This window comes from Sparus aurata, chromosome 22 (genome assembly GCF_900880675.1).
Source record: "Sparus aurata chromosome 22, fSpaAur1.1, whole genome shotgun sequence".
NCBI lineage: Eukaryota > Metazoa > Chordata > Actinopteri > Spariformes > Sparidae > Sparus > Sparus aurata.
Window position 1 is genome coordinate 1,406,289 of NC_044208.1, and position 24,522 is coordinate 1,430,810.

Genomic DNA, 24,522 nt, shown 5'->3' on the forward strand with positions numbered 1-24,522 from the left:
ATGATGCTATTTATTCTAAGTAGACCAAGGCATTTCTTCCTAGCTCTAAGGGAAACCTCAGGACTTGTTTGGGGCCATTTGTCCTCCACAGTGCTGGTATGACAGGCTAAATGTGGTGGCAGTTACAAGTTCTGAAGTTCAGAGAGAGTCTAGTCTCTGTCTACTGCTGAATATCCAGTACAACATGGTTAGGGTTAAGGTTAATGTCTATATGTGTGGGGTTCCCCATAGCTGACCCGAGCAGCAGCACCTGGAGACAGAGGAGGAAATGGGATCATCTGCGTTAATACATTCTGCTGAGCTCTCTTCAAATCATAAACTTTACCTCAAGTGGTAGCAGTAACACTGCAGGCTGAGCTGTCAATCCAGTGCTTGTGCCAGAACTTATGAGGTCGATGCCAAGTCTCAGCTTGCCTGCACTGGTTTCACTTGTTAGACCAGCAGCCAATAAAGAGAACTAAATGTAGCACTTACTTGTCACATCTTGTGAAATGTCTCAGTTTTGTGGATAGACATGTAAGAGTTCAAATTGTCCAAAGACATTCACTGTTTGTCGATGGGTGTTTGTTACCTTATATTATCAATAGTGTGAATAGCAGGGACAGGCTGACTTTATTAAATATGTGCAGTCTTTACAGATCTGACTGAGGCTCTGCTGTGTCAGAGCGACATGTTGTTTGTCCTTTTTTTGACAGGCATATGACTAAAGCAGGAATATTGTCAGGTTTTCTGAGTTTAGTGTTTTAACTGTGAGTGTCATGTAATATCCATTTTTGTTGACTTTGACAAAAATAAAAACCACTAATGGTTCACAGTGATGGATTACCTCTCTCTACCTTTCTCTACCAATTTTGGTGTCTGTGGAATTTGTATTACAGGCCATTAATAAATCCAGTAGCTGTCTGGAGGGTAATTTTTCAGGAAAGGGTAAAGAAGCATTTCACCACTTGTGCAATTCCAAAAGTACCCTGTGAGTATACTATCAAAGGGCTGTTTCACCCAAAGTACAGAAAATGTTCCCACTTACCAGTTTAGATGTCTGACCAGATAGATTAATTTGGGTTTATTTGCCCATGTTTCAAGATTTCCATCTGAGATTTGATGACACACATTGAAAAAATTTAAACAGCAACAGCATGTTTTTACATGTCCCACTTACTCTGAATAATTCAGTGTTTTTAAAGGTGAAGGAAGGTCCAACGGAAATGTAACCACTGTTGTTTGGAAGGGCTGCAATTAGAATTCACAAGATCTCAACTCAGTATCACAGCAGTTTGTGAAAAAGTGATGGAATTTAATCGGTAGGATTCATGTACATGGGCACAAATGATCCATTTTTCTTCACACACATTTACACAAACCCTAAAGGCCCAAACACACTGAAAGCTCCAACGTGTGTTTTAAAGTAAACCTACTGATTTAAATGACCAAACTAAATGACCAAAAGGTAACATTTCTGGCCAAAAATCTATAACTGTATTGTTGTTTTAAAAACCTACAAAAAAGTATGTGACTTAGATTTTAGATTAAAACACGACTTTTACAAACATTTTAGTCAATTTTTTATTTTTATATTTTTTGTTTTTAATCGAGCCTTTTAAAGAGGACTGTGCTGTAGGATTCAAGTCCAGTTACTGAACTGCACCAACACATTGAGGAGCCACCCTTGGGTGACATCCAGTGGTGAACAGGAGTAGCAACAGCTACAGATCAGATGGTAGCTGGAACACTCCCAACAACTTCTGTAAACATGAAAATGGTTGAGACAAAAGAGATTTTTATTATAATAGAGGATATAAAATAAATATACATGACTTTTTCTCATTTAACAGTCATTTGTACAGTGACGTTTTCTAAAAGCAGCTAAATAAATGTTTTATTTTTAATTTTCCTGCGCTGAGCGATTGCTGCCTTATCTGTAAATGCTATGAAAAGACAATACATTTAGGCCATATGTATATTTCAAACCTCACACACACAGACACACACACACACACAGACACACAGACACACACACACACACACACACAATACAGAGAGAATGTAGAAGTGTGGACAGACGCCCCAATCATGCAAAGCATTCTGCTGATGTAGGTTACCGAGAGCTTTGGAGAGTAAAGTACTTGTAGGTCCATTAAAAATGTTTAATTAACTGAGATTTAAAACATTAAGTTTATTCCACGATAGGGAACCTCTTATCAAAAGATGTTCTGATGGGACAGAGAATTATTTTAACCATGTTTTGTGACACAAGCCGAACAAAGCTTGTTACGTGAATGGCACAATGGGCATTGAAGGCATCACAGAGACACTGACTTGCAGATGGAGCGTCTGTCTGTCTGTACGAACTGTTGAGAGAGGACGACGACAAGTGCTTACGTTCTCCATCGGAAAAAGACAGGCACATGCAATACTACCAAAAATGGAAATATGAGAGCAACCTAGAGGTGCACTAGATTTCATATAGGCGTGTACTAATGTGTGTCTGTCCATATCTACACACACAGAGGAGTATTATCTGCTGTACAACTTTTCATAGCACTGTCAGAACTTTAGTGTCTAAAGCGAGACATTAAAAACATTAAATAATTGTTTTATTTACCACTAAATATTTGAGCAACTACAGTGCATTAAAAGACAATTATCGTATCAATATCTCAATGACAAATTCTTAAAATGTGTTTATATGTACAGCATTTCAAAACATACTTATAACTTCAGTAATGTATGAGGACAATATCTATTAAAAGAGAACAAGAGTGAATCCTCTATCACCAATGTTTGCAGTCTCTAGAGGTGAGACGCAACAAAATGAAAAATTGATGTATTTAGCCGCTAGCTTACACATCCGGTAACACTTAAAAACATCATTCATCTACAGAAAATTTTGAATTAATTAGAATGTAGTTAAAGGACAAGTTCACCCAAAAATGTATTAATTCAGACATTATCTAGTCCCCCTCACCCTGATGGAAAGTCAGGTGAAGTTTCATAGTCCACAAAACATTTCTGGAGCTTCACAGCAGAACAACGCTGCAACATTCTCCTAAATGACTGGAGTAGATGGGGACTTGTTTTCATACTTTAAAGAACAACTGAATCAAAAACACAGAATGACCCCATACAGCTCGTCCTGTGTAATCTAAGTCTCGACCAGCCAGGAGACCTCAAATTGATGTGAAAAGTTATTTACACTGTCTTTTAAGCTGAAGTCAGCAGTACAACACTTCACCTGACTTTATATCATTAGGAGGAGAAGAGGAGGACTGATTATAGTTTTGTGTGAACATATCCTTTCATAGTTATTTCATTGTTAACAATGAAATGCTTTATAAACCATATATTGAGCACTTATGTATTGTAAAGTTACAACTGATGTTGATAATACTTTGTAAACTGTTAATAAATACTGTGTAGTTGATCTATAAACATTATTTGGATGTCCCTTTTAAAGTTGCAGCTGATGTTGATTGCTTAATAGATGGTTTATAAAACAGTTTGTTACCATTGACAAAACTATATAAATAATTAATTAACCATACATTTAACATTACAATATAGTTGTTGAAGTGTTACCTCACATGGTGTACATAACAAATTGCTACATAAAAATGCTAAAAAATGAGGAAAAAAAGGGGACACAGACCCAGAGAGCTAACAGAGGAGACATGATAATACAAACAACACAAAATAATATTCAAAAAATCCTGAACAAATTCCCATGACATCTTTAGAAGACAAGCGACTACAAAAAGGCACCCTCCACACAAATAAAAACGTGGATTTATACAATTCCTGTACAAACAATGACACTGCGGAACATCTGCAAGACAGACCAACCACAAGAAGCCGGTGACAGATCCCAAACGACGGCGTCACCTTCATTCTACTGTACAATGAGGTGGCATTAACACATTCAGTAACTTGACATGATTTCATGTGAGCACATAGAGAGGAAGTTACTCTAAAAGAACAAGAAATATGGTCTAGTGATGCTTGCTTTGTCTGACAGAGGTCCCTTTCTATAGCTACTATAGTTAAGGCAGAGGAAAGATTAAAAATTAAAAATTGGTATTATTCATAGATGTATGGAAATAATAAATATGATTGTATTCTTTCCATATATATGCATTTCTTTACAATAATTCATTTAGAGTACATTTCAAAATGCTGTGAAAAAAGGACCTAAGCACTGTCTTGGAATCTTGTCTACTCAATATTACATAAGGAATAATACACATCACCCATCAAAATATAATAAAAGCTGTCAACTGCAAAACCTAAGCAACCTAAATGAAAGCTTGAGTCTGGGTTTTTTTGCATAGGAGTTGTCTGACAGGAATTTGTCTCCCACTGGAACCTCACGCTCAATAATACTTGTGATACCTTGCTTATGTGGAGAGAGTAATTTACAACTAAGTGTTTTTTGTGTCTCCTTGCTGCTACTTAGTTAAATGTCATACACACACACACACTGAAGACTGGGAGGAGAAAACCTTTGAATAGCTGCTGGTTTTGATCCCCATCACATATAAGTGAACAGAATGTGTTTCCCTGGATCTGCCTGCCAGACTGTCAGAACAAGAGAGAAGACAAGATGAGCCAGAACACTAAAGCATCACACTGAGAGGAGCTCATTCCCAGAATGCATTACAGGGACATTTGGGGTGGATATTCATTACCTGAAGTTTGTCTTTAAAGGTGCAGTATGAATGAATTCGACACCCTGTGCATTCATTCTCCAGTCCAATGGAGGGCAGCATATCACCAGAGTAACTGTTAACTTTAGCTGCCTTTAGACAGTTAGGTCAGTTAGCTCAGTTAGCATTGCAGCCAGCAGCCCAGACTGAGAGCTCAGAGCAGTGGGGGAGTGGCTGTGCTTACATTGCTACCACAAGAGCCTTGGACTGGAGTTAGCTGGTTAGCACACTATCTTCAGTAGGTATGTATCATATCTGTAACAATACATTAGCATCATAACATCAAAACTGTTCTTTATTTTAGTACAGTTTTCAATGTTGTCAACTAAATTTTTTACATATTGCACCTTTAAAGCGACCTTTGTTAGCTGCACTAATCAATGTGTTTTTGTTTTTTATTAACGACTGTGTGTTGGGTCACTTCCAGTGATAAACTTGGAGAATTATCACCTGACTCGACAGTTCCCCTCAGGTCTCAGATCAGGGTGTTTTAGCCTCTTTTAGCACATTGTTTTGGTTTTCAAACCCACAAACCTGAACTGTTTTCAGTGGAAAAAGTAGCTGTCTAACAAATGGCAGGTGGACAACGTTAGCACCTAACTTCTGTATGCTATGAAATATCTAGCGGCCAAAGAGCCTGGTACAGTATGCTCAGGAGTTGGAAACCAAAACTAGCTCAAAGGAGAGTGAATGCTGGCTGTAATTTTGCCTCAATCTGCTAGTTATACAAATAAATCATTGTTTGCTAATACATTAGCAACACCAACTTCATAGAGAGCTGAAGTCAAACCAAAACTTTTGGGTTCTGTTCCATTGGTAAGAAAACGTTCTTCTTTGACACATATGCACGTATAGGCCATTTCCATCACTTCTTGGTGTTAGGGAATGTAGAAGTGAAATGTGTTTGTGGAAATGCACTCTTTTTTGCTGGGAGTACAAATCCAGCCTGGCAACATTATATTGGACGCAAACATATCTACATGTCCAAACAAGGGTGTTCAGGTTTTTTATCTGACTCTATATTGTTGTTTAGGTCAAATTTCCATATTTTTTTCTATATGCTCTATATGTCTTTTTCCCTGTCATATAGAGCCTTACAGATAGTTGAGATCAATACAAATTTAAACAATACATTAGAACACAAATATATACCATATTCTATGAATGACATCAAGTATCGATGGCTGAAGTACCTTCTGCTGCAGCACTGGTATATTTTCACATGAACTGCTTTGTTGTTGTTTTTTATGTATTCTAACAAATTAATCTTTGTTCAACTGAAAGTTTACAAAGGTTTAAACTTCTAATAGTTTCTAAAAGTGCTGTTGTAGGTTGTTGTCTTACAATTTACATAGACTATAAACAGTAAAGCCCAGATCTGCACTTCATGTTTTCAGACAGACTGGTGACAGAACAGAGGTTATCCCAGATGTGAGATCATGACCTCAGCTCTCTATAAGGTGATAATGTGTCAATTTAAGGGATTCAAACATTTCTTAAAAAGAAAACGTGATGTATGTGTTTTCTTATTTTGGAATTAAACTCTTGCCACTTTCCTGATTAAAGGAACAAGATTTATTTTTGCTTTGAAAAAGTGGAAAAGAAAGTGAAAACTTTTAGGAGAGCTGACAGCTTAGCTGCTGTAGAGTAAGAGCCAGTGGAAATAGGCAGCTGGGCACACTGAGGAGTCATTCACGAGATTTGGCAGAAAGATTCTCCCTCTTGGAACTGAGACACATTCCTAGTATGAAGGCATGAACCAGAAGCTTTATGGTAGATGCAATAATGATCAGTCTACGCTGTAAGCCATGCAGATGGCTGCTTCAGCATCAGTGAAACATGACTGAAGTTCTGGACACATCAGTTTTACAATGAAACACCCATCTTTTGGGTGGTGTGGTGAAAATTAACTGCAAAAAAAAAAAAAAAATGAACAACACATCTACTTGTATAATTGCAGTATAAGGGCAGAGGCTGTTCTCTTTCAGCCACAAGGTGTCAGTGTTTCCTGATACCACAGCTAACACTTCTGCCAGAAAGAGATCTTTTCTTTCCCTGTGTCTACATCTTTACCGGAGCCAACGCAGTTACAGTTACAGTTACAGTTGCAATTACAGTCGAGTCATCGGGTGCATTCTTTAATACAACCTGCACAGTGGCTGTTCATGTGACTGAGCAGGACCAGTGAGGACGGAGCAAGTTGTGGGGAAGGAAAAAGGAGAGGCGGGGTGGGAGACAGCAAGCCTCACTCTGAGGATTGCCCTTGAAGATTTGTCTGAAGAGGGGTGTCGTATGCACTATATTCAGTGGTTAAGGAAAAATAATAACACAACAATGTAAAAATGCTCTTTACAAAAAGTGATCTTTTAAGTATGTAGTGCTGTGGAATGACCTGTTTCATAGTGTTCTCTATAGGTTATATCACTGAATATTATTATTATTAATGTAGTTTGATGGGCAGCTAATTTAAACTACTTTACATACTGGGGGCAGGTCCACCTTTAATACTATGATTCTGGCCATAACTCGGTCTTAAAAACCTGTTAGTTGTCATTGTCAAAGAGATCTGTGCCGTAATAACATTTCAAATGTTTTGTTATTTATTATCAATCTGTCCAAAGAACTGACTTTAACTTGATAAAAGAAAATAGAATTTAGTCTCAGCACTGGAAATACGACAAATAACATTTGATTTTGGGGAATACTCATTAGGCTGTAATATTCTTACTGCACTTGGTTTTCTAACCTTATTTTATCAAATATTTTTTTAAGAAATTCCTTGTTGTAAGAGAATAAAAGCTATAATGGCGGCATAAGCAATGCTTTGTATCAAAAGACATGTAAAAGTAACTTAAATCAAAATGCTTAACGGTGCAATATGTAAGACTTGGGCACTTGTTGAATTCCTACTCCTAAGGTGCAGCATATCAACAGAGTAACTGTTAACTGCTGCTTACTGTCACTGACATTAGCTTGTTGCTCAGTTCCCGCTGCAGCTACCGGTTCGGACCTAGAGCTTGGAGCACGGGGAGTGTTGGTGGGATTTACTTCCCTAGCACAGGAGCTTTGGACCACCAGGAGAGGAACATTTTCAGGCCTGGGACAGGTGGGGACCCAGCCGGTCTTTACTTTCAATTGATAATATTAATAATTGTTTTGATTGTTTTCAACTAAAATTATTAATACTGCACCTTTAAATAAATGTACTTCACACAATATTTCCCCCTGTAATGTAGTGCAGTATAAAGTATGACTATAAAGTAGCATGACAGGGAAATACAAGAAAAGAACTTAAAAAACAGACAAAAAGACATTTTGAGAAATGATGTTTCCAGTCTTTGTGCTAAACTAAGCCTGTAGCTACAGCTGAGAGTGGTGTCAATCTTCTCATCTCATCAAAACTGAATCACCAAAGTTCCAAAATGTCAAGCTATTCTTTTGAGTGTAGTACTCGAGTAACAGTATTTAGTTACGTCACACCCCTGGTCATGTTAAAGGGTTTCAGGTCATACTGTATATATTGTAAAACATGGATGAAAGAAGACTTGTTAAAAGGATTTACACTGTACATTTACATCAATACTTAAGTTGATTATTGTTGCTCCAGCCTCATTGGCATGTGTTAAAGAACCCTTGTCTTTGAACGTGTCTCTGCATAATGTCTGCTCAGGGTTCTGTCAGAGGATTCAAACAACAAACTCACCCCACGTTTGTTCCAGCTCTTTGCAGATCGGTCAGTGCAGTTCTAGTCAATAAAAGGATAAACAAAAAACAACATGCATAAAAACGTACTGTACACACACACACACACACACACACACACACACACACACACACACACTTACAGGGCATCAATTATAACATTAAATCTTTAAAAAAACAATCTGACATCAGGCAGTAACAGTCTCAAGAAGCAAATAAGGTGGGGACGTACTAGCTGCCCTGTATGTTTATGCACACGTTCGTGATCGGAAACCTTGAAAGTCTTGAGGGTCCACAATAAGATGGGTGTCAGAGTAAAGTGTCCACAGGCAGTTCCTGGGCAAGAAAACATTCCGGAGCTGCTGGCCACAAACAAGAGGCAACCTTCTGAAAATGCTGTCATTGTCAGAGGAATCAAAGCTTGACTGTCAAATGTATCTTTTCTCCAAAGGTAGTGGAGTGTGGAGAGTCAGAATATACAGAACTTACAGCTGTAAAAAGACAACTACTGTCTTGCTTTCCAAATCCAAATCTAGATAAAGAGAGGTCTTAATATAGAAACCCTTTAATAAGAAGACTAGGTTAAATTGCGCATTTAATATTTCCCTGCAATTACATCAGCTCAACAGCTGATTTTTTCTGTGTAGAAACATGTGACTGTCAGATTTTCTTAAAAGGATAGGGGTAAACTCAAACATGTTCAGCTTTTCTTTTGATTATCAAGGTCATATTACAGTAGAGATGACAGTAAAGGGCTATTCCTCCTGTGTTTCCTTTCATCCGATCGCTTCCATATAGAACAATATTTACAATGACATCAACTATCAAGGTAAACTTGAAAACTCTAGCAAATAAGTGAGAGAAAAAAATCAAATAGAAAAAGGTGCTATATAATGTACATATATGAACACAGCTGCGATTCCTCCTCTTGAGGAATGTTGCATCTGTAAGTGCCATGGTTCTGAGTCTGTGTGTGTGGCGCCTTCATATCTATCTTATATTATTTTCAGTTGTTTTAAAAAGGGTTTACCAGCCCAACGAGGCAGAATGTCTTGATAGATTTTTTTGGTTCCTATATCTGTTTGCCTTCATGTTCCAGTGCTGTTGAAGTCTGTCATGAACAAGGTCAAAGGCGAGGGAGGCTTGAAAAGGAGTTGGAATGATATAATGCACGGAGGGAGGTCAAAAGGTGTGCGGTGACGTCTGCTTGAAGGAGGAGGAGCCGACTCCTCTGCTGGTTCAGGAGTGACTGGGAGCCTCAGTAACGATGGGTCTGGTGGGAGTACTGGGAGCTCTGCTGGGACGATGACGAGTATCCCATGGTGCTCTGGGGCTGAGTGGAACCTTGGACGTTGCTTTGGTAACCAAGGCGAGGGCCGGAGTGCTGATGGAAGACAGAAAACACAGTAGTAAGCAGCTCAGTGATGCAACTTGCATTCAATTAAACTCAAATCCCTGATTTAAGAATATGTGGCTTTATGTGGAGTGTGCAGTGATTGGCTGGTAACCTGCTGACAACAAACTTCAGGAAGTGGTTGCTACTGCTGGTCACCACAAATAGTCACAGCACGTAACTCTCAGTATAGTCTCTTTATGTACAGAGGAAACAAACAAGATACACAGTTTACTGCCTCAGAATTGTTGTAAAGCTTACCTAGGACAAAAGCAGGCTCACTGTTTCCCTCCACAGCCAACAGTTAGTCAACATCTTACTGTTGGCTACACAAATAAATACTAAGTTACTTAAACCTTACTTGACTAGTTCCATTTAATACGTTTTTCTTTTTTACTTCTGCTCCGCTAAATGTCAGAGGGAAACATTGTAACTTTAACTTAATTGCAATTATTTGATAGCTTTAGTTACTAGCTACTTTTCAGATTACAATTTCACATAAAACATATGATAAGCTTATAGAAAACAACACATTAATAAAGATGTGTCGGATGAGTAGGAGAAACATTTCTCATCTTAACCTCTCACACATTTTAACAATGGTTCATAACAGGTAAAACTCTAAAAAACGAAAATATTAGAGAAAATTACAACTTTTACTTTGATACCTCAATGTAGGCATAGTAGTCTGATTTTCAAGGCAGATAGTCAGCTTTTTTCCAAATATTGGTATTGGTGGGGTTTTTTTTTTTGGTTTTTTTTGTCCAATTGCTGATAGAATAAATCTAAAGATGCAATACTGTAGCTCAACTGCAGCATTCCCTGCCTGTACTCTGCTGCGTTGCTCAGTGCCCTGCCAACAACACTATCAGATTGGTTATATGTCACAAGTAACAGGCTATCAACACAGAATAATCAGAATCTGCAAAGTAACTAGTCACTAAAGTTATCAAAAACGGTAGTGAAGAGGAAGTATAAAGTAGCAGAATAAGGAAATACTCAAGTAACTCAAAATTTTACTTACATTATATACAGTACTTGAGTAAACAAGTAGTTAGTTACATTCCATCACAGGTTTCATTAAATACATTTTTAATGCAAATGTATATTGGTTCCAAATATCAGTTCAGTCTTCTTGATGACTGATAATCTGTCTGGATATATATATATTTTTTTTTTGAAGGGAGAGTCAACCATCAGTTGACTAGTCCTGACAAATACCTCTAAGTTTGTCCAAAATGTTGTCCGTAAGGGTTACTCAACTCTGCCTTGGTGAAAACAAAAGATTACAAAGTTTGTGTTACAAACTGCTGCTGTTCATTGGTGTTAATCAGATGAGAAGGGTCTCATGTGACATTTGACTCATTTGGTGAAGATTTAATGCAAGAACTAGCACATTTTTGAGTCCAAGTCAAGTTGCGAGTCGTCAAAACAATCAAATTAAGTCAGGAAATTTAAGATCCAAAGATTTTCAAGCTTGACCCATTAAAGGTGAGGATTTCTAGGCCTCTGCTCATTCAATTTCCTGTTTGTCCCCAAAATTATGGAAGTGAAACTACTCTAAATTGTTTGGAAACTCATTAAGGAGAAAAGAAAACATGTTCACCAGCAAAGAAAAGGAGTTGAAAAGTGACCAAGTGTAAAGCTGGATATCCAAACTCACTGCAGCAATCAGTGGAGTCACAGGATGTCTGAAGACCGGGGACCTCAGCTGAACTGGTTACATGGCTACACTACTTAGTCCAGGTCACATGTGCAACATTATGTCATTCAGGGAGAATGATTGGACGGTGGTGCATGTTGGGATAGCCTGTGGTGCCTGGATCGATAAGGGGAAATGTTGGACGGTGATGGTACTAACGGACAGCTAGCCACCCTGGTATGTCAGCCTGCTCCACTGGTGTATTTATACATCTGCTGAGGCCTCACAGCTTCCCTGGCTGTCTCACATGCAGCCTCAGCCACTGCTATATATATCTATATGTGATATGTGTACATGTACGCCTGATAGTGTCGCCCTCATGTGGCCTCACACGCTCATACAATGCAGGAGAGGTCATTACACTCACCTCTATCACACTGCGCTCTACAGTGCCCTTACTGACACATGCTCTCCCTGGCCCTGCCCTCATTTCATCACACTCTCTCCACCACTCAGATATCTGCCTCTCTACAGCACTGCACTAAGACTGAGCCAAAGATACAACACATGCCAGAGTAGAAAGCAGGCACCTCAGTGATTTGCTATCAGCTCTGTCAGCTGGACAATGTGGAATGTGCAGTCTTATCAGTCAGCTAAGTGTTAGCTACTGTCTGCTGTATCATACTGACTGTGTATGTGTGTATATATCTCCCTCAACAGATGCCAAATACACTTAAACACACAGAATTAATTGCTGACATTCCATAACATCTGTCCACATCTGTAGAAATATTCACCAAAGTCGCGCCTCCATTTCTGTCTGTTGTGCAGAGATGGTGAGGATACATCTAAAACACAGCTACAGGAATGTCAAGTAAAGCATGAACAATAAATATCTATGACCTCACCAGGCTGCACACAACACTTTTCATTACTAGTTAAAGAGCCACAATCAGTTTAATCAGTCATCATGTTGTTATTAACCATGTATTTACAATATCCCAGATTCTTTGCTGATATCTTTAAAGTGGTTGTTGCGTCAGACTAACAGCACAAAAGCCAACGACATTATGTTAACATGATATATAACAGAGGAATGTAGAAATGAGATTAATCAGAATAATGAATTAAACATTGCAGTACTACACTCACTGAAGCTACTGAATAGGCAGATTAGATTAGATTATCAGTGCTATGTTGCTTTCATACCATATCATGATAAGTACTGACTGACTGATGCCTGAGTGAGTTGAAGGGTGTTCGCATCCATTGCTATACATAGTTACTCAAAATTATGACACAACATATGATAGAAAATACATAATTGTATCCATTCTGGGTGGCACTTTAGATAAAGGAACAAGCATTAAACATTACTAGTTGCTTATAAGCATGCAAATTAGTTTTCTTTGTCATTATAAAACTCTTAATAACCATATTCTACAACTTCTACAACATAGAGAAAAAAGGGTTTCCCCTCAACAACCTCTGAATTACTGCTTGTTGAGTAAGTAACAAAGTTGTTGTACAGGAATTAAGATCTGAATACATATATATAATATATATCAGTTCGGGACCTTATAAGGTGGTAATATCACAAGAATAACAGTAACACTTCAAGGTGCAATATTTAAGAATTGGCAGCCTGTTGAATTCATAGTACCAACAAATATGGCCAGCACATCACCAGGATAACTGCTAGCTGTGGCTAACTGTATTCTGTTATTACATCCATGACTGTAACCATTCTAAGCTTGTTAGCTCAGCTGATGCAGTGTGTCCTGTGTCATTAATCTTTTCCTGTTCATAAATGAAAATTGACAGACTGCTTGTCAAAGGCTGTTGTGCATACTCATTTAAGAACCAATTAAAGATAAGAAATGAAAGATAAGAAGTGGCTAATACTGCACGACAGGAGAAGACTTCACAAACCAGTGGCTACTGTTAGCTGTAGAATCTAAAACCAGGTAACACTGTCATTGAAATCTACTTAGTTAAATATTTTGTGCTCATGCATATCTTTGCCTTCTCACTGTATTGACTTCTATGCTGCCAGCATCTTTAAGGATAAGACTGGGCTACATGATATGTTTCTTAGTGTTAACAAATCATATAAAGAGACCAAAACCAACAGTCATTCCATCTCTTAACACCTTTAGATGTCCGTACATTGTCTGGAGCTCTATTCCCCCATCCCCACTGGTTCCTAGTGACAAAGTAAATCTGTCAAAGACTCAGGAATTCCCCAAAACAGCCCATCACTGTAGTGAAATTAACTCAAAGAGAAGAACAGAGAATTCATGGACTTTTTTTTTTCCTGCAGATGAATCCACATTTGGTTTGCTGCTACTATTCGCAGCAGTAGGAATGCAGCTGTGTATGGGGTCAAGTCACAATTAACTACAGTGTGTGTTCATGGTAAAGTGTCACAGAGTGGCTTATTGATGTGTTTTTAACAACACTTTGGGCATCAATGGAGCTCTGTGGCACACAGGAAGAAGACAGACACACAAAACTGTTGGTAATTCCTGGTTGCTTTGGGTCTTTCCATAAGATCTAGTGGCAGTAACACAAGATAGAATATTAGCAGTAACCACTTCCCTCTGGAGTAAAACCTGTAGAACCCAACTAACCTGGTACTCTGACTGTAGCACCCCAGTGCCTGAGGAGGCCCCAGAGGGCCCAATACGAGGTTTCTTGTTGGGGGGCCCCTGGTCCTGGCCATGCTGTAAACCCCCGCTGGTGGTGCCCCCCGTGGCTCCAGCCGTTCCATTGGTTTGGGCCGAGCTCTGCTGGGAGGGGGCCTGCTGGGCTGCTGTCTGCTGCTGGTTCTGGCCCTGAGTTTGACCTGTTGTCTGCTGGTGCTGCTGGGTCTGGTTCTGCAGATGGACACACAGATAAAGGCTTAGCAAAAGTGATTAAGTAGCTGGAGGGAATGGGGGAATGTAATCTGATTTTAAAAAAATAACTGTGTGTGAAATCAGTTTGCTTACTTTCTTGTAGAGTCTTTTTGTTCTACCCTTTTCATCTTTATCCCACTATTTTCTGCTTCTTTGACCCACTTTCCGACTGAGATGTAATCTAACTTGGCAAAAACATCATAACCTCAAAACATCAAAATAAAGAGTAACTTGTTCTGAAGATGAGGCATAGGCAGAAACATGTATAACTCAGATGGCTCATTAGAGGGGTTCCTGAGTGTTCCGTGATGGTCATCTACCATCTGTTACACAAATGTTATCATACTTTCAAAAGAGGTCAGTCACACTGCAGACTTTTTTCCTAGTGATGTTTTTTAGGAATGTGCACTGCTCGCTCAGCTCTCCATGTGACTGAGCCATGAGGGGAGAACACTCTCACACCACATGTGGGTACAATTGGAACAACTGTGTGTGCCTAAATAGTAAACTTGCTATGATTCTGATTGTCACCAGCAAGAGAGCCAAGAGAAGTAACCATCTTGGCTTACTGGGTCCAGATTTACCTGATAATCAAAACATTTCCTTCATGTTAGTTGCATGAAAATGTTTAGCTTGGCTGTAATTACAATCCAGAAATCACTCTGCTTGCATTGGCATAATCAGGTATGCTTATAAGCAGTTAAAAATAAGATGACACATTTCTGATTACAATGTAAGAACCTATTTAAATGTAGGACATGTTGCATCATTTAATTGGTAGACTCTGCTAACAAGGTTCAGTATTTAGCAGAAAGTCTTGTGTATAAACGCCTAATTGGCCAGGTACTGACTTATTCCAGTGGCATAGACAAATATTAGCTACATAGCTCTGGCGCATTTGGCTCTAAATTTTGTCAATGTGTGACAGCCAAAATTTAGAAACAACTAATCAGATGGTGTGAGATATTATCTATTACAGATATTAAAAAATAGATACAAATGTTGATGAAATTGAAGGAGGAGAAGTGGGTGAAAATACATAATATTTTAGCACAAATGTACTATTTGTACAATGATTAATACTTTCACTTCAATCTGTGATAGTAGCAGAAGCTTAGCCGTCTCTAACTTATTTGTTACATTTTGTCAAATTGGATTCAATTTGTGTCTTTGTTGCTCTTCTTTTCCTTCTTGTGTGAAGCACTTTCAGGACAGCAGCTGCTAATGTGATGCAAGAGCTGCAAGGAGTTGTCAATCTCTGTCTCACTGCTCAATTTCTATTATGATCACACAACAGCAACTATGAAGCCAACATGTAGCAGTTTTGATAAAGGGCTCTTTCTAGCATGCTGATCCCTTTCTCTCATAATGCAACGATGAGCCACGATGAGCCAGGAACTTTGACAGTCATCAACCAGCTTTGTATCACTACAGTTTTGTTAGTATATGCAAATGAATTATGTTAAACTACTCTCAATTTTGCCTGCACCCAGAGACCCCCACTCTTTTACCAGCAAAAATTTCTCAAATGATGCAAAATTTGTCACCTGGAAGATTTTAGGGCATCAAATCAACTACATATTTTACTTATGCATTTATGTTTGCCCACATCCTAGGACACAAAGAGTATAGTCGGTCCAAGAGAGCAAGATACACTGCTCTGTCTCTCACGCTTGGATTGAGTGAGAGTCAACTCACAATGTTCAGATCAAATGCTTTACATTTATCAGGAATATATTTAGTATGTGGTTTAGCTGCAATAGAAAACAATCCTGAACCAGGTGTGGCTGCTATACTGTTTTTGTATCGTGACGGGATGAAAAAACAGATCAAACTGTAAAAGAAGGCAGTTCTGATTAAATATGAACCACAATCATGTTGATTGCCCATTTCCCTCCTAAAATGTTTCAGGGACACATTTAAGTTACCGTTAAGCTGTAATACCTTATTGTTTGTTACCAGCTGGATGCTTACTCGTTCCTATTTCAAAGTGGACGCCGAGCCAAAACCAAGCACCACCCAACTGAACACGACTGACCTGACTACTTCACCCATCGGTGGGAGTGTTAATTGGGCCGGTGCATTCTGGTTGTTGTAGGTTGTATGGCTTTTGAGCACAAGTGAATACCACAGCCATTCTCTCAGCGCACATTTAACAAATGTTCGGGTCTTTCTTCTGCAAAAACAGCTCTATTATTATAATTATAGTTTGGCTAAGGTAGTTGAATACCTTAATATACAGCTAGCTGATTCAAATTAGTATTATTATCATCCCTGTTTGGGCCTCAAACTATTTGAATGAACATATGTGAGAAGTTGAAGCCAAGCTTGTGGGCGTTAACGGTAAGAAAATATGAATGAACTCTAGGACAGGTGGGCGGTGATGTCATTACGTCTGCCAGTCGCTACACTCCTCCCCCCTTAGTGGAAGCCGACCAAAGGCAAGGCTTTGTAGTTGGCTCGGAAACGTCTGTGTCAGAGGAGCTGTCCTGTTGGTAATCCTCTTGTCCCCCTGCAGATCCCTTCATCCATCCACCACTGGGAGCAGAGCATGTAGTGTCTGAAAAGCCAAGGAAGTCCTCTTCATCAGATTCCTCATTCAGGATCTCCAGAACACGCTTTCGCTCCAGCTCCTGCAGGTCTTTAGCGTTAGGGTAGCAGGGTTTCAGGCGAGAAATGTGGACAACTTTTAAATCTTGGCCAGAAGCCTCCAAAACCACTTTATAGTTGACTGGCCCAACTTGCTGCACCACCCGATATGGCCCTTGCCATTTAGGGGCCAATTTTGCTGTGAATGACTTATCCGCTTTGGAGAGATGGTGGGCTCGTACCCATACTCTATCCTGTTCCCCAAACTCTGTGTCTCACCGATGTTTGTCATAGTTCCTTTTCTGGCGACGGCGTGCAGAGTCCATGTTTTTGGAAACAAAGGAACATAGATCCTTCAGCTGTATGATTTTGGTGTAAGCAGGTGTGCCAGGAGCAAATTCTCGAGGTTGCAGCACCACATCCAGGGGCCCTCTCAGAGAACGACTGAGATTCAGCTCTGCAGGGGAAACTCCAGTGGACTCCTGGACCGCCGAATTGATAGCAAAGCGGAACTCAGCGAGGTATTTGTCCCAATGTTTATGCTGATTTCCGACATAGGATGCAACCATGGTTTTTAAGGTACGGTTCACTCTCTCTGTGAGGTTCGTCTGGGGGTGATAGGCAGATGTTAGTTTGTGTCCCACGTTCCAGGTTCGACAGACAGTCTCAAAGACTGAGGAGACAAACTGGGATCCACGGTCCGATAGTATGAAATCGGGAAGGCCCCATCGGGTCAAGATGTCCTTAACCAGGACTTGAGATATGGTCTCTGCAGTGGCCTTTCTTAAGGGAAACAGTTCCACCCACTTGGAGTAATAGTCCACAAAAACAAGTAAGTAGACATTTTGTTTTGAGCTCCTTGGAAATGGACCCATCAAATCCATCCCAAGCATTTCCCAGGGGCGTTGGACCACAGTTTGCTGGAGTTTTCCTGACAGTTTTCTGTTTTCCGGTTTATATTTCTGGCAAACTTGGCAGTTCTGAATATGTTGTCGGACGTCCCAACTCAGCTTTGGCCAATAGACCAGGTGTTGCAATCTGCGGTGGGTTTTGTGCCTTCCAAGATGTCCAGAGAGGGGGTCTTGATGGAAATACTCCAGAAGTTGCTTCCTGAAGCTGGCAGGTATGTAAAGTTGGTATATGGTCCTGTATGGGAGTGTGACAACACGGTAGATGAGGTCCTCCATTATGCTGAATGTGGTATTTGAATTGATGACAACTTTTCCATTTTCCATAACCTTTTGATACAGAGCCTGGCACTCAGGGTCTTCCTGCTGTGCTTTCCACACAGCCTCGATGGTGATGGGAAGATCTTTTGATGGTCTCGAGGTAGCAGTCATGACAGTAGCCCAGACTGGTAAGGAAGGCTGATCTCCTACTGGGGCACGAGAGAGAGCATCTGGTACAGTGTTGTATTTACCTTTCCTGTATTCCACAGTGAAAGTGAATTCCTGAAGCCTGAGTGCCCACCTGATGAGTCGAGTGCTGGGTTTAGTTGTCTTAAACACCCATAGAAGAGAGGCATGATCCGTTACCATACCTGAAAAGGCGACCTTCCAGATAGGTCCTCCATTTCTCCAGTGCCCACACCACAGCCAAACATTCCAACTCTGTGGCAGTAGTTTCTCTCAGCAGGGTTTAGGCTGCGGCTGGCAAAAGCAAGGACTTCCTCATTTCCTAGGTCTGATTTCTGGACCAGTACTGCTCCAAGCCCTGTCTCGCTGGCATCTGTGTAGACCACAAAAGGAGAATGGAAGTTTGGGTGACCCAGGACAGGTGGGTTTACCAGATGTTCTTTAAGTGTTTCAAAGGCAGTTTGGCATGCAGGTGACCAGAGGAACCGTGCTCCTTTTTTCTTTAAGGCATTAAGTGGCTCAGCAATCTGCGAGAAGTTGGGAACAAACCGATGGTACCACCCTGCCATGCCCAGGAACCTCTGTAAGGCCTTCAGGTTGATGGGGACTGGGAAGTTGCGCACTGCCTCCGTCTTGTCTGGATCAACATGAACTCCCGTGGCAGACACAATATGTCCCAAAAATCTCAGGGATGTCCTGCACAGTTTACTCTTTTTCATGTTCACCGAGAGTCCAGCACTTTGGAGTTTATCCAGGACAGCTTGGACATCATAAAAATGTTGCTCCCAAGACTGTGAGAAAATAATAATGTCGTCCAGATAAACGAAACAGATGACACCTTTTAATTCTCCTAGTGCCCTCTCCATTAGTCTCTGGAACGTCGCGGGGGCATTCTTCAGTCCAAACGGCATGACTTTAAATTGGAACAGACCCTGAGGGCAGATGAAGGCTGTAATTTCTCGCACCTCAGGGTCCATTTCCACCTGCCAGTACCCACTATTTAAGTCCAGTGACGAGAAAACAGCAGCACCTGAGAGACTATCCAGTATCTCCTGGATGGTAGGAATGGGGTAGGCATCTGTGACTGTGTTTTCATTTACTCTCCTGAAATCCACACAGAATCTTGGTTTGCCAACCTTCCTGGGAATCAGGACTACTGGAGAAGCCCAAGCAGAGCAAGAGGGTTCAATTACTTCATCCTTCAGCATGTCATCAATGAGTTCCTTCATCACTTTTAGCTTAGGAGGGGAGACTCGATAGGGTTTCTGCTGGATAGGAAGTGGATTGGTGAGAAAGATCTGATGTTTCAATATGTCAGTGCGTCCCATCTTTGTTGTACAAACATCCGCGTTTTTAAGTAAAAGGGTCTTTAACTGGGGTTTCCTGTGTTCCTCCAGATGAGACTCTTGGATTGCCTTCTGGAACAAGTCTGAGTCCTCCAAAGTGGTCAGTGTAGGGAACAGTGCAGTGGCCGATGGAGCTACCACTGAAAAGAAAGCAACATAGTTGCTAGTCTCCCCCTCCCCCATCAGAGAGGACTCTGCACAGAAGGCAAATCTTGTTTTTTCATTTTCCCGGAACCAGTATACTCCTCCTGACACATCAATCTGCATTCCCCTGAAGAAAACGAAGTCTAATCCTAGCAGAGCAGGAAATGCAAGTGTCTTGGAATCCAGCACCACCACAGCCAGCAGCCAGGTTTTATCCTGTAGGCTCAGTTCCATCTCACTCCACCCAAGGGGTATCCTGGGTTCCCCGTCAGCCAGATAGAGTGGATCTCCAATCCATGGGGTAAGTTTGTCCTCTGGAGCTTTGACACTGTCCCACACATGTTCATTGAGCAGTGTATATGTTGATCCTGTATCCACAACAGCTTTGCCTCTCCAGTTCCTTACAGTTAATGGCACTTTCAACTGTCGTGGTAGGGCGGTGCCACAGCTCCCTCCAGGGTAGCTGAACCTCCTTAGACCTGGCACAAAGGAATGGGAGGTAATACATGATGCTGATCTCGCTGTATCGGTTAAGACATTAACTGTATGGCGGTTATTTTCATCTGCAGAGTGGGAGGGCTGTGAATGGTGTTGCTGATTGTGGGATGAACTAGATGGCTGTGGATGTTGTTGCCGAGGGTGGGATGGATAAGATGGCTGTGCCCGGGGTTGCTGAGGGTGGGATGGATAAGATGGCTGTGGCCGGGGTTGCTGAGGGTAGGATTTCCGAGACTGATTGAAATTTGGACATGAATATGGAGCATGGCTACCCTTACATCTCCAACAGTAAACCACAGGAGGGGTATTGCTCTTCTGTGGTGTGGAATCGGGAGTCGACACATCTATTTTCTCTTTTTCCTTGTGTTTCACACCTTGTTTCTTCCATAGCTCATATTGACTTTGACTTGCTTTGTCTTTTTCCAGCTGCTGTCCCAGTCTCACCAGTTCATCCACAGTATTAACTCTACCCCTGAGCTGGCTTGCCATATGTGGATTGACATTCCTGAAGATCAGTTTGAGCACTGCAGCCTCCTGAATATCAGGTTTCCACCTTTGACATAAGGAGCGGTACATATAGGCAAAATCACGGATGCTTTCTCCTTCACCTTGTATTCTTGTCCTCATTCTTTCTGCCAGTTCATCTTCATAGTCTTCAGACAGAAAGGCAGCACGGAACTTTTTCTGAAAGTCTGACCAGGAATGTGTGTTTAAACGGGCCACATCCCACCAGTCTCTCGCCGTTCCATGTAGGACATTCCTTACTGTTGCCATCAACTCGTCTTCAGTCAGAGGATTTAAAGCCAGAAAATCTTTACATTTCTCCAGATAGATCAGGGGATCCGGTTCATCCTCAATCTTTCCAAACGATGGAAACTGCAGCTTAACAGGACATTTTACCCTCAACCGTCCCCTGCCTTCAGGAAGAACGGGAGAATCCTGAGGTGACTCTAACATACCTGCCTTTATGTCGGATCTTATTGTTGACTGCAGGCGCTGCCTCCGGGCCTCGTCCAGCTGATCATTGTTTGGGGCCTCTTGTGTATGGACAGTTTTAAGTGCAGATATGTTGAGCGTTTGCTTCATCGTCACCATTTCCTGTGACATTGAATCCATACTTTGAGACAATTTCCATACCTCATTATGCAGGTGTTCAACTGACTGCACCACTGGGGTCATAAATTCTTTGGTATCCTTTAATATCTCTGTATGATGATGTGTTAATCGCCAGTTGAGGTTTGCTGCAAATTGATTCCTCAGAAAAAGAGACTGCTTGTCCAGGGTTTGATTTAACTGTTGAAAGTGCTGCTCAAAAGCTGTAGTGACATCCTTTAATAAAGTTGTTATTGTAGCTTGGAGCTCCACCTTGTGGTTCTCTTGTGCCTCCATGAATATATGAAATTTCTCCTCCAAAGTTGCTTTTAGTGTATCCTCAGTGTCAGCTGCTTCCTCATTGATGTCAGTCCTCCATCCTGACTGACCAACAGCTCCATCCTGGGATGAGATATCAAGTGGAATGAGTGGCTGAGCTAGCTCTGATTGCCCACACAAATCCATATCCAATAAAGAATAGGTGGTGCTTTTGGTGCCACCTTGCTGAATTGGGCCATGCCCTTCTTTCACTCCTCTCCCAATATTTGGGTCCTGTGAAAGGACATCCAATCCAGGAATATCCTCCAAATTCTCCAACTGATGTCCTTCAGCCTTATCCTGTGCTGAAGCCATTTTCATGAGGTGGGGAAATCCAGAGCAGAAGAGGGTGGTAAATATATAGTTTGCTTGTTGCAAGTGCTGAGCGCAAGTCCAGGGTTTAGTGGATCCAGAAATCTGGGGTGCCACTTTTTTGTAGCGGTTTGACGCGTTAAAAGGAAATGGGGTGCCAGTCAGAGTCACGTCTGACAAATAATAATTATAACATAGAAAGAAAAGAGCTCCGTCAAACCATACAAAACAATAGAGCAAATGAAATGTCATCAATAACCAGCACTGCAAAAAACAAACAGACCACAATTCAATTCGGTTTTAAATCTGTATTATTCATTGTTGTGTCCCACAGTCTCCGAGTTCAATCCACGGACTTAGTCCGGTTTTCTCACAGTCCAAAAACAGTTCAATCCAGTTCACAACCAAAAAAGAAAGGCAACTCAAAACTCCGCTCCGGGTTTTACTGCGGATCCCCACAACACAAATCAAACCAGGAAATCAAAACCCAAAATAGCACCGTCTGTATTCACAGTTCAAACACAGGTATTATTTACAACATGTACACCGGGTACTCACGGTGGATCAGTCAGTCAGTAGTCAGTCAGTCAGTAGTCAGTCGTCAGTCGACAGTCGGGGATTCAGCGTCGGCTTAGCTCCACCGGGACCGGCAACTCCAGGAAAAACTCCGACTGGAAATATCCACTGGGTAATTCCTCCTCCTGACACAAACTCCAGAGACTCTTTGGCAACCACACCGCGGATTTTCCGGCACGATCAGATGCCGTGGTAACGCTCCACTGACCACAATACCGGCGGCTCAGAGACACACTAGTAGACTTTCACACTACGCGGGTCCTTTGCGTGGGGAATTTTCATTGGATGAAGCCAAGCTTGTGGGCGTTAACGGTAAGAAAATATGAACGAACTCTAGGACAGGTGGGCGGTGATGTCATTACGTCTGCCAGTCGCTATAAAGTTTAAAGGGTAAATGTCTCCTTGGTGGAAATGCTTATAACTCCTCAACATCTGAAACACGACAAAGGGCCTCAACTCTTTAGCAATTTGCTGTACAGTACAGTTTTTTGTAAAATTTTTGTGAAAAGTAATTAGTAACGAAAGCTTTCAAACAATGTATGTAAGTAAAAATAACAATATTTACATATAGTTAAAAGTACTTAGCTAAATGTACTTAGTTGCTTTCCATCACTGGAGGCCAATCCTGGTGCACTTTGTCTGTGTCAGCTGACAACTCTGATAGGCCTCTGACTTCAGTCCCACTGTAACATTTATTTAATCTGTAACAAAATCTGCTCTTTTATGGGTGGAATATAAAACTTTCCAGATACATCTGGCACACTGAGATGATCAAACTATCATCTAAAACACTGTACTTCTCTAAAGGATAATCCTACGTTGCTGAAAAGCTCCAAAGCTGGCAAACTGTCCAACTCTACAACCAGCCCTGCTCCCAGCAGACCTCACTGTGCACTGCGCAATACAACTCCGCACGTAACTCATTTCTCATTTTGGTTTGCACCAACTGGGCAATTTACATACCCATATTTATTGTTTATTAATAACAAAACACTGTCCACACTGTTTATAATTACACTGTTTTAATTTGTACATATTATGTATATAAGGTTCTATTTCTATTTCTTACCTTTTTATTGTGTTGTTTATTTTTTTGTTTATTGTTAAATTAAATCCTTTGGCTGCCTACAATTCCACTTAAACATTCCACAATAAAAGCACAGAGCCTGTAACATAAGTGTAAGTCTTTGTGGGAACGGTCTGCAGGGAATCCTTTTCAGCACGGATGACAGCAAATGATCAGCTGCCTGAATTACATCCACTCATGGGTGTTTAAATATGTTGAATTTCAATACAGCTTCAAGAACGGTAATATGACTTTTGCCAAGAGTGATCCTGTTCATTGCATTTAAACACCTAAATTACTGTGGTGAGTAGTTTCCCAGAATACATAACATTAACTGAACGATCCTTAACTCCCGTGGTAACCTGGTGAAAGGCAAATAAAAGAAAAGAGCTGTAGTGAGGTGCTGATCATTGGTAATGAACTTGAAAGTAGCCGGATATGCATTTTTCTTTACATGTCAGAGCAGAGTCCTGCACGGGTCTCATTTTGCAAACCCGCACCCACATCCGATCCGTTTCCCCACAGTAGCACAAATGAAACTCGAGCCGACCCGCTATAAATTGTTACCGACGCCCAACCCGCACCCGAAGGAAAATTAAATGGCCGCAGTTTTTAAAAATGAAAGTAAGCCAGCATGGGGAATGGGAGTTCTGGGAGGGCGCAAGCACACATGAATGAGCTCATATGAAATGTAAATGCTTATCATTTTGAAATGCAGTCATATTTTTGTAGATGTGTCACTAATAATGATTTTTTTTTTTTGCACATGATGCCTTGAAAATGGCAATCGCAAAACCCATCCCGCGCTCTCCAGGTGTCCGACCCGATCCGCACCCGTGTCCGACACAGTACATTATTTTTCACCCATTTCATCCAAATGGTGCAGGTC

The 24,522-nt window shown here is 40.9% G+C and overlaps 1 protein-coding gene across 2 annotated transcripts in view; it reads right to left on the reverse strand.

Annotated features, from left to right (window-relative positions):
- Window positions 1-1,757: 1,757 nt before the first annotated feature.
- Window positions 1,758-24,522, reverse strand: part of cdk19 (cyclin dependent kinase 19) — a 114,536-nt gene continuing 91,771 nt past the window's right edge. For both annotated transcript variants that reach the window (XM_030405038.1, XM_030405037.1), the window contains exons 12-13: window positions 14,071-14,316; window positions 1,758-9,786 (exon numbers count right to left, since the gene is read on the reverse strand). In XM_030405038.1, coding sequence (XP_030260898.1) covers window positions 9,661-9,786; window positions 14,071-14,316 — 372 coding nt within the window. In that variant the 3' untranslated portion in view covers window positions 1,758-9,660. The remainder of the gene's footprint in view (window positions 9,787-14,070; window positions 14,317-24,522) is intronic.